At 41.0% G+C, this 11371-nt stretch overlaps 1 protein-coding gene across 1 annotated transcript in view; it reads right to left on the bottom strand.

Annotated features, from left to right (window-relative positions):
• Positions 1–347: 347 nt before the first annotated feature.
• The window catches only part of LOC122759033 (rho-related GTP-binding protein RhoN-like), a 33687-nt gene continuing 22663 nt past the window's right edge, over positions 348–11371 (bottom strand). The window contains exons 3-5 of the mRNA XM_044013503.1: positions 9217–9326; positions 4457–4591; positions 348–1399 (exon numbers count right to left, since the gene is read on the bottom strand). Of these exons, the coding sequence (XP_043869438.1) occupies positions 1145–1399; positions 4457–4591; positions 9217–9326 (500 nt within the window). The 3' untranslated portion in view covers positions 348–1144. The remainder of the gene's footprint in view (positions 1400–4456; positions 4592–9216; positions 9327–11371) is intronic.

Raw genomic sequence — 11371 nt, 5'->3', positions numbered from 1 at the left:
ATAAGGTCAATTGGACGCTCTAAATTGACTGTGAGTGTGAGAATGGATGGTTGTTTGTCTTTATTTGCGTCTCTGTGACGGACTGGTGGTCTCTCCTGGGTGTGCGTCTCGCCTTATGTCAGCTGAGATTGACACAGCGACCCTCATGTGGAGGATAAAGCGATAGAAGATGGATGGATGCTTGTTTGGCTTTGCATATATCCTTACGATAGACTAGTGACCTGTCTATGTGAGCTGGGATTGGCTCCACCACCCTAAGACCCTGGTATAGACCACAAAGAGACATGTTTGTATCATCCTGTGATGAAAGAGGAAAAGTGAAGTTCATTCCAAACCACAGTCAGATATATGATTTACATAGAGCTTTTTATTCATATTACATGTACAACATAACATGACTGTCCCTCCCAGTGTGGATTATAAGAACACTATCAGTTTCACAACAACAGCCTCGGTAATAATGTGGTTAGTGATCGTTTTTGTTTTCAATATTAAAAGCACTTGTGGTTTTCAGAAAGTTAGTGTCATCTCAGCCCACAAATAGTTTAGTTTTTTCGTCTGTCCACATTTTCCTCTCAACTATTGTCATATGAAGTGAAACCACGGCGTTCGTTCCCTGACATTTACGGATTACAGTTTTGCGTGCATTGTATTGTGCTTCATTTTCTTGTACACGTAAGGAGAGAATAGCATTTCAAAAGAAAACACAACATAATAGAGGCCAAAAGACCAGCACTGTTACTGCTGGTTCCTGCACGGTGACCTTTTAAATCAGTACTTACTTCCTTTCATTTCGTCGGACATTTTTTTTTTTCTTTCTGTGCCCGTTTCTTACTTCCCGCACAACCTGTTTGGGTCCAAGCCCATTTCCATTCACTAGTTCAAGTAAAAGCATTAAAGAAAATAGCTTTTTTTTCCCTCTGCAAGGCGAATCCCCCCTCCTCCCTCCTCCCTCCCTAATAAACACAGTCACAGAGAGAGGGGAAAAAAAAAAGAGGACAGTTTTGCTCAAGATGGACAAATATTTCCTTTAAGAACCCACAGTGCAAAGTGCAAAGAATTCACCAATAAATAAAGTTCATGTGTGGCACGGTTCATGTCCATCAGCACACACACAGTCCAGGTCACTGGTAGACTCCTGCTACTACATCAGCGTGCAGCTTTTGGTCCGGTCCTTTCTGATGGGAGGCGGGTGCTCGTGGATCTCAGTCCGAGGCGGCTGCTGGGAGACGCGCTTGAGGCCGCGGCGTGAGCCGGCGCGCTTGAGCTGGGGCCGGTGGATGCGGGACACGGACGCCAGCGTGGTGACGTGGAAGACGTCGCGGACGCTGTTCTCCGAATACTTCGAGGTGCACTCCGTGTAGGCGACGGCTCCGATCTGCCTCGCGAAGTTTGTGCCCTGAAAACACAGAACACACAAAGAATATGGATTGGTTAAGAGGACGAGGTCAAAGCGTAGACTTAGAAGTCAAGTTGTTTTGTGTTTATTTTTGAAATACCCAAGAATGAGCCTTCTGTGGAGGCTGCCATTTCGGACCACCCATGTTTTTACCATCGTTTTAAATGACCAAAATAAACATCACCTGAGTTTAGCTCCACCAATTAAAATTGCCTAATTTTACACACGTTACCTTTAATGGTCCAGTGTGTAAAGAATTCCCAATCACGCCTGTGGTGGCCTTTACTTACTCTCTCAGTAACTCTCCCTCCCTTTCTCTCTCTGCCATTTCCTGCCTTTTTCGTCATCGGTTTCCACTTTTAAATTATCGTTAGCGGAAATGTTCATTTTCATTTCCATAAAGAACATGCTTGTGTGTCGTAATGTGTCCGACGTGAAGAAATGAATAAATCATGAGGGCGAGGAGGGAAAAAACACCACATCACTGCGGCTGCTGCTGCTGCTGATGCTGCTGAACCGTTGGTGAAAACTATTTTAAAAACTTGATGTAGACACACACCCACCCACTGAAGCTCCATTGCAAACCCTCCTCCACACGTCTCGTAATGGTTTTATAGTTTGTTTTTCTTGTTTCATAAAAAGAAAGAAAAGCAATCAAGTGATCCGCTGCCCGTGTTACATGTCATCGACAACTCTCGTTCTGATTGGTTAGATCAGGAAAGGAATAAAAACACCTTTTATTTTAAAGGTCCAGTGTGTAACAATTACTGACATTTAATGGTGAGACATCTTCACTGTGTTTTGCAGTTCATTTGTGAAGTTAAGGACACTGCAGTCTCATTAGTTTGGACAACTTTGCTGGTGGACAGATAACTGGACTGTAACAGTCTCTCTGAAGTTTCTGCAGCTCTCTTGTATCAGTTGAATGGACATTTAAGACATTTTTTTATGATACTCTTGAGTCAAAAGATTTCTCTGTGGAATCTTGTAACTATGAGTTTTTTTTAAAGCAGTGCAGCTTTGCATGCATGTGCACTTAGCTTTCCCAACGCACTTACGGTTTAGTATTATTATTATTATTATTATTATCATCATCAGAGCTTATTACGCGGCGGTAAAAATGAGAGATGTTATCCTCATCTTGCATCTGTGGGAATCAGACCTTTGTGCTTGGTCATGCGTCATAAAAAACTCAGTCACTTAATAAAAGTCTGCACTCTCAGAAGCATTACAGGTTAGCAGGAGGAACGGATACAGCCAAGACCCTCCGCACAGCTATGAAATATTAAAGTCCTGTCTGTGTGACGATAAAACTTGAGTGTAAAAGCTCAGCTTATTCCCACCAGTGATTAGTACGATCTTAAATCTGGCCTGGTTGGATTAGTTTTTGCCGTCCTGAACTCTCTGACAGTACAGACGCTGCATTCAAGTGTGCGCTGGGGAAATGGAGACACTCGTTTGGCATCAGGTCATTTTAGTCATAAATGCGCTCTGAAATCGAAAATTGAAGTGAGGCTTTATATCTATGTCTTCTTACGTCTACGCTGCCTAAAGAATATTGTCGCCACTTAATCTCACCGCCTTTCCTGCTTCGTTAAACCGATCACTTCCCGCACCAAAGTCCGTGAAGAAAATCAACAATTTCAGATCCAGCTCTTCCATCAGTAAATAACAAATATGTTATTTTGTGACTTCAGTGAAATCCTTCATTTTATATTGACCTAAGTGACACAAACAGCTCACTGTGTCACTGTGAGACAAAAATGCAAATTTTCTTAAAGCACTTTGGTGTGGGAGTGTGAGCACTTGACAAACTATACAGTTTAGCTGTGAAATAAAGCAGCAATCATATTCTTAAGCTATCATAGACTTAAGTAAACATAATATTTATTACTTGACTCTTTAGCTGAGTGGCTTAAATGGTTATTTTTCCTTGTGTCAGGGAGTTTCTGTGTGCACCGTGAGGTGAGCCCTGACTATTATGTGTCAGTACCTCATACAGTCACTCTGCAAAAAAATAAAAAACCTGATCTGTTCCTTCAAGGAGCTTAAAGGAACAGATCAGGTACAGTATCATGATGACCCTCTCTCTCTTTCTCATGTTTCTTCTTTGTCTCTGCACATGATCCGTTGGATTTCATTTTGGCAACGAATCATTTATACTGTGTGACCGTGTCGGTGTTTCGAGGTAAGACATACTGGAGCTCACGGACTCAGGAACCTAGACTGTGAATGCAATGTCTACTTTGATGGCATTGACAGCAAAGATTGCGCTCAGATTACACGCAGATTATTCGCACATGAGTCGCGCGGGTTGCTCTGGTGAATGCACTCTACCTGGGAAGCACATTTATTGATTTATCCGACGTCTCGCTGTTGTTTTTGTTGGGTTCAAGATACAAGATGGATAATACGAGACATCGTTTAAGACGTCCTTTAAATGACCTGGCAGACAAACAAACGCAACAACTCAGGAAAAGATGAAGAAAGTTTCATTACATATTACATGTTTTGGTTTAAAACTCTTGGCTGGATCAGTTTTGATTCCATTACCGACAATGAAGGTCATTACCTTTGCTTTGTCAGGACAATGAGAAAATATTAATTTGTTGACAAAGAGGCTGCCAAGGAGTTGGAATTCTCATTCTCATTAACATGAGAATAGGCTATTAAAATTCACGACTGCCTCTGTTCACCGCTCCAAGACACAAGACGGAACAATAGTACAGTGGCATATTGTGCCGTTTGTCTCCGTCTTTGTCCTTTCTGGTCCCTCCTGTTTCCGAATTTGTCGGAGTTACGACATGAAGCGGACGTCACTCATCGAATTCATTTTCACACGTTTTTGTTTAAGCGCACAATAGGCAGACAAACTAATAGGAGTCGTTTGTTTGGGATGATGCCATTAAATCTACACATAAATGGCTTTTAACGCAGGGGAATGAAAGTCAGCGCGGTGGAAAATTGCACAGCGTCACACATTTTTAAACCCATACGTCACGGACAGTTCAAGAAATATTAAAATGCTGAATGAAGTGTCTTCGCTGTCGCGCTCACCTGTTCATGGGTGACAGGGAGGAGTCTGTGTTTGGAGAGTTCTCGTATGACATTGAGGTCCGTCCTCATGTCCAGTTTGCAGCCGACCAGCACCACTTTGGCATTGGGACAGAACTCCTGCGTCTCACCTTGCCACTGTGAATTAAAAGAGGTGTACATGTCAGTGCACAAGGCCCGTGTGACTTATAGCAAGTAGTGTGTGGAGACATGGCCATTTTTATGGCAGCACGAGGCTGCTGCCCGTCCTATCCTACATGCTTATTTTAACCCTAAGTAAGTGCTTTTATGCATTTTTTCCAGAATAACTTTATTTACAATTTACTGCATGTTAAAATTGTGTATTAACAATTTAAAATGAAGGAAAAACAAAGCGTTTTATTGAGGAAAAAACACGGCACTTGTAAATTTGAACATTATCACACGTATTTAAAATAACATTTGCTTGAGTCTTTGTCTCAATGTCCAAAAACAGGCCAAACAATGGAAACTATGCACAGGCGTTTTTACAACTCTCTCCTCTCTGGTGACAAAGATGCTGATTTGCCGGCTTCCTGCAACAGCCTGAGTGACATTAATAACCGCTTCTCAGCTTTCAGAAACTGTTACAGCACAGACTGTCGCATAATTGTGTCTATTGTCTGCGTCGTTAAAGGGTTAAAATGTCCTATGTTGTCTAAAGTGACATCATTCCTGTCATGAGGGAGTCCTGAGCGATAAATATTGTCACATTTAGAAGTTGAAGCTGCTCTGACTTTATGTCAAGTAATACAGGACTTGCTCATTTATTTTTCATTTTCTCACCTGTAACCCATGGCAACAACACACCTTAGCAACCCAAAGTCAACTAGGAAACAGCGTAAGCCTCTAGACCGACAGCACATTACAAGCAAATATGATAATTTGACAGAAATATGTCCCGACATGATGAAAACCGAAAACAAAAAACTCCTTTGTTGGAGATCAGAGATGCTGAGAGGAGACAGACAGACACACACTCAGAGAGACAAAACTCATTATTGACCGCAAACATGACTCAAACTGTTCAACTCGTTCTCCTCGTCTCTATCGCTCTCCTCTCTCTGAGAGACTCTCATTATCTCGTCAAAGCACGACACAGACAGCCACTTTGAACGCTGTTGCTCTGTTTGTTCTCCCTCTCAGAGAGATTTTTTCTTCTTTTTTTCCCCCTTTCCCTCCCCAGATGCTGCCGTTTCCAGCTCTGGCACATTGTGCGGCTGTTGTGCGGCAGCGAGTATGGTTGCAGTTCAGTTTGCCTCTCCACTGCACAGCGTGCAGCTGCAGTGAGTCACAGAGGAACCATGGGCAGAGCGGCTTTTTGTCTGCGTAATGTTCAGAACAAGTGAGAGTTTTGTGCCTGATTAAAGTGTGAGCTGTTGACCAGTGCTCAAAGGCTGGCTTTAAACATTTCAGCTGGCAAGCTGGCATTTGATTTTTGGTCCATGAAGCTGTTCAGATAATAGATATTTATTCTGGGTTTTAAGTGTAGCAGGCAAGAAAGCCATCAGTAAAAAGTGGTTCCTATTTATGACATTTTAAAGATGGAAAGCTGTTGCTATGGATTATGGATTGTTAGTATATTATTAATATACTAACAATCCATAAAGATGGATAAACTGACATTCTCACTTTTGTTGGAAGCAAAAGAAAGCCAATTCTATTCATTTGATATATTCTCTATGTGGTTTAGTTCTTAGTTATTAGTCTGTGTTATCATTATGTTGTTCTTTGTATCTTGTACTTGGATGGTCCTCATTTTTGTTTCAAATAATAGTGGTAATGTGTTTTTCTATCAATTTGTGTTATTATCCGAGGAAGGACTTGAATAATTTCTGTATGTGGACCTATACAAATAGAATACAATCCAGTGTGTAACCTTTAGGAAGGTCTATTGGCAGAAATTGACAACGCATAAAAGGAACAAGGCTGTGTCTGCAGCAGCACAAAACCAGTCAAAGAGTGTGTTTGGAATTTTGAAGAACAACATCCTTTCCAATAAACGTAGGTGACCGTATTTCCTGATGCGCTTCGGGAAAGAAGTCTAGCCGAGTCCTCATCTTCTTATCTACCACGTCCCTCCAGGTATTTACCCAACGGTCACATTCATCTATAACACAATGGGCTTTGATTGAATAATTTAACCATTTATTGAACCATTCATTCTGTTGAATTTCAAAATTCATGGTATCATGAATGTGTGTATACTATTAGTAATATACTAACAATCCGTTCACTAGTTATTGTTGTTTAATTTCAGTAACACACATGGAGGCTGCTTTTAAAACACGGCAGTACAAGAGGTACGTAAAAGGCTTTTAAACCTTTCATTCACACTTTTGAGTGGTATACTGCCAGTGAGTGTTACCTAATGGGTATTTAAGCCTAAATTGTCTATTTCAGATGTTAAGTTAACGGAAAAGTCAATTTCAAGCAGCACGGAATCTTGGGAACGAGAAGTCTTGATCAAAATGCCAGAACAAAACACTTCCTTCCTCACTCCCTGGAGTTTACAGCTTCCGTATATGGTCGTAGACTTTTTCTTAAAGGTAGTCATGCTGAGTCATACACAGTGGAGTGGTAACAGAGAGCGGTCGAGTGTGTGCACCTTGGACATATTGTTGCCTGTTCTGTCGCTCATTAAGTTCAGTCCTCTTGAGGTCTCTAAAAGCGTTCATGGTCATGTCCAATTCCAGAGACGGTAAAAACGAAGGACGTCATTAAAAGGCGAACAAAATGAAATGGTCCCTTCCTTATCTTGACTAGAACGTATGTTTTTTTACGAATTTAAAGAGTGTTAAAATGTGTAACATTAGCCTGATCATTTTTTAGATATTTTACTAAAACGTTGTTTTAAACGATAAAGGAACATTAGCCATGCTTGTGTCCGTTCACCGTCAGATAGTGTACCTGCAAACCTGTGATTACAATAACACACACGTCCTTACGAACCTCAGAGCTGTTTGTGTTCGATGTGGAAATGACCTCATCACACACACACACACATGATAACAGAATTCAATCAGGGGTGAGAACAGAAACAGAGGGAAAGATGAGAGCGAGGTGGTGATGGTGCAGTGTTGGCAGACTGCGAGTCGGAGAGGCGTGGAAAAAAAGGGGAAAAAAGGAAGAGGTGAAAAAAACGCTGCCAGCTGTGAAGTGAGTGTCGGAGCGTTTACGGCGACTGGGGTAACATCGCAGCTCGGGTTATCGTAGATTAGAGAGCGGGGTGCAGACGGCCTAACGTGGGAGATGTGAATGAGCCTTTGAAGACAGATTAGACTGAAGCATACAAAAGATGCAACGGGGGAACAGGGAGAAGTGGTGAGGACTGAAGCAGTATTTACGCGGGTTTAGCGACGCTAAGAAAGAAAGGAGGAAAAATTGAAAGGTGTGGTGGCATCAGGGAGAGTGTGTTATGTGCTATGAGGGTGTCATTTTGGGAGTGGAAGCTTGCAGTTAAAATGTGCACTTCATAATAAATGGAAACAAGACTTTGGAAATTGAATTTGACTGAAAAGGTGTGTGGTTTTGCTGCTAAAGTGTGAATAAAGCGATGCCGTCTACATGTCACTCTGGAATCCTGCACGCATTGTCAGAGGGTCAGAGTTCAAGTGAGTTCTCAAGTGGACCCCATGAAGCTGAAGCTGTGAGAATTCGCCCGCCATAATGGACGAGTGTTTTTCTTTTTCTCTCCTTCGGCATTGATCGTGTCCTTAATGACTGACGGCGATGACGGGAGGAATGTGTGTGTGTGTGTTTGTGTGGACTGAAAAACGCTCCAGCGCGCTTGATGTTCACCACTCTCACGATGTCAGTGGTGGCAATAATTAGGATTAACCAGTTTATTTAATTTATTTAAAAAGCATGCTGTGTTATACAGTCACTGAACTGTTCAACCTGACTTATAGTTTAAGCAGCGCGAGGACAGAATTTAAATGTTCGGTCTTTCCTTAAAGCAGCACTACGTAACCTTTGCTGGACATGCTGTTGCTGAAGCAAACACGATGAACACAGATGTTTTAAGACTCTTTATGAGTCGTTTTCTTTTATTTTTCATGAAAGTTGATTCCGCATTTAGTTCTTTTAGTGTAGAAATGTAATCTTAAAGCTTCCAACTCCCAGTTGCAACTGTTTTACATCCCTGTAATCTACGTATCTAGAGGTGCAGGTGCAGGGAGGAAATGAAAGAGGCTCCATTTTCACTTTTACAAGTCAGGTTTTCAAAGCGGTTATTGCACAGCAAAAAGCCCAATATGGACAAAATAAAATAAATCGTTTGTTTTGATGCTAACTGAAGGCTACAGTTTACACGGAATAGAGGATGTCGTTCCTATATGAGGTCTTGTAGTTATGCTGTGAGGAAATCACTTCACATTTCCAACCAAGAAGAAAATATGGATATCATATTAGAAATATGAGAAAACACTATCTAAAAACACTGTGATAAAAGATGGAAGGGGATCTTTCAATTATAAGTAGTTTATTTTTACACACACAGCGATTAGTGATAGTAATTGTGACCTCTGCATTACACAGCAGTCGTGAACAAACACACACACAAGCCTGGTGCAAGCGCAGTGGGTGACCTCGGAGCCTATGCCTTGCTCAGGGATTGATTTGTCACAGGATTGTCCCGGGATTTGAACCGGCGACCCTCCGGTTCCAATTTTGAGGCACAATTGCTTGAACCCATCTCAGTAAAAAAAGAGACACGTCCACACTTCTGCTAACGTGACACTGACCTTTTTCAGCACGCTGTCCAGTGTCTCCGGACGGCTGATGTCGAAGCAGATGAGAACGGCGTCTGCGTCAGGATAAGCTAACGGCCGCACGTTGTCATAGTAGGATGAACCTGCGGGTGACACACACACACACACACACACACGTATGAGCAGCTTCTCCAGGTGCATTATATGTTATTTATAGTTTCCTTGCAGAAGAGTTAACTTTTTTTTTATTTCACAGTGCGTCATTAAAGAGAAGCTTTGGCAATAATGACATGTGATTAAATATAATTATGATGAACCGAGCCACTCAGCGAGCGACAGTGTGTGGGTGTGATTCAGCGCCGTGGAAACGAACACAGGGACCTCGTCCGCAAACTCTGGACAGTCCTGAATAAAGCAGCAGACGCGTGACAGTGATATAATGAATGGCTCACACAGAGTGTCACCTGGTATTTCAGAATGGCATGTGTTTTTTTTCCCCCGGGGGCCCCGGCTGAATTCAGCATTGTGACCTGGGCAAGGGGACACATTCCATTCTGGGTGGGGGACAGCATTCCCTTCTCCACGTCGCTCATTGTCTCCAGCCCCTATACGCGCTTTTTCCAGCAAACACAAAGCTTTGGCAACTCAACGAAAACACAAAAGGTTGCATAGAAAATTCCCATACGTACCCGTAGAACGCGACTCAACCCGCCACACATAACAACCCGCAATCTTTTAATCGTTTTAAATAATCCAAGTATTTAAGTATAACATACGGACACTAATACTTCGCTTTGAGGGAAATAAATGCTGCAAATTGTCTCAAAAATGCCTATTCTTCCATGAAACATAAAAAAACCAAAAACATTTGCAGCGACTCACAGCTGCATACACGTTTATGAATTTATCAGGGATTTATCCATCATTTTAAATGCACTCATGAATATAGATGTGTCCTCACTTTTGATCCACCAAATTAAATCCTAGAACAATTTAGAATCTGGATTACACAGACCTGAGAAATGACTCAGTGTGACTTCAAAACAAGTCAAAGTTTTTGTTTTTTTTAAAACCTCATTTTATAATATGTCATAAATAAATATTATCATAAACGCTGCCATATGGCACGACGTTAGATATGAAACCAGAGTATGAACGATCCCCTTGTCAAACATAACCTCATTAAACCTTAGAACACAGAGCATTTCGCCTGCTTTTTTCTATCACTATGTTAAAATGTGCAGTATATACAGAGGCTATAAATATATATGTGCAATATAGAGTGTCAACCTAGACAATCTGAAAACTATATAAACACACCTGAGCAAACAGTAACAAATGAATGATAAAAGGCTGTTTGTGTGTCTTTCTTTAAATAATCACATCAGTGCCCACCACTGTTAACTGTATAGAATAGAATAGAAATACTTTATTCATTATTTTCATAATCAATTCATCTGTCGATTATTTTCTCAATCGATCGATTAGCTGTTTGTCCATTAAATGATGACGTTCTCAAATGTCTTGACATTGAATTTGTGAAATTTGGAAATTCGTCACGGTTCAAAGTTCACTTGGCTCATTTTTTTATGAACAAAAAGTAAAGAAAAACGCTCTATTTTTATGACTTCTGCACAATTATTGCTACTTTATATCACTGCTAAAAAATGTGATATAAAATGAATCATAGCTTTGACTCAACAAAACAAAACGCATTTTTTAAAGCCTGAATATGTGACCTATAAACATGCACCCCCCCAGGATGTCCATATAAGGAGTTGTATATTATTCCCATGGCATATTACCATGGGTGCACCTGTGGCACAGAAGAGTTAAAATCATACGAGATGAATACTGTACAGTAGATCTATACTGTGCTATAAACTGTACAGTAACTGCATTTCAAAAATACAGTCATTTTGCAGGTGAACCTAAGAATTGACAGTAAATGGTCAATTGTCAATTACACTGTACAACACAGTTTATAATATATATTAAGGTGAAGGTTCTTGCACTCTCACTCACAGTTATTATATTTCAGTTAGTGATTCACAAGATTGATTTTCTTTCCTCTTTTCTGCTTCTCCCTCCGCATTTTTGATTTGGCAGATAATAATGCTCTTCCTGATGCAACGCTCTCATTTATCCAGAAAAAAAAAATGTTTTTTGTTGTATGCTGTTTCAGTTA

Source organism: Solea senegalensis, linkage group LG18 (genome assembly GCF_019176455.1).
Source record: "Solea senegalensis isolate Sse05_10M linkage group LG18, IFAPA_SoseM_1, whole genome shotgun sequence".
Taxonomy (NCBI): domain Eukaryota; kingdom Metazoa; phylum Chordata; class Actinopteri; order Pleuronectiformes; family Soleidae; genus Solea; species Solea senegalensis.
This window is presented reverse-complemented; position numbering and strand designations above follow the sequence as displayed.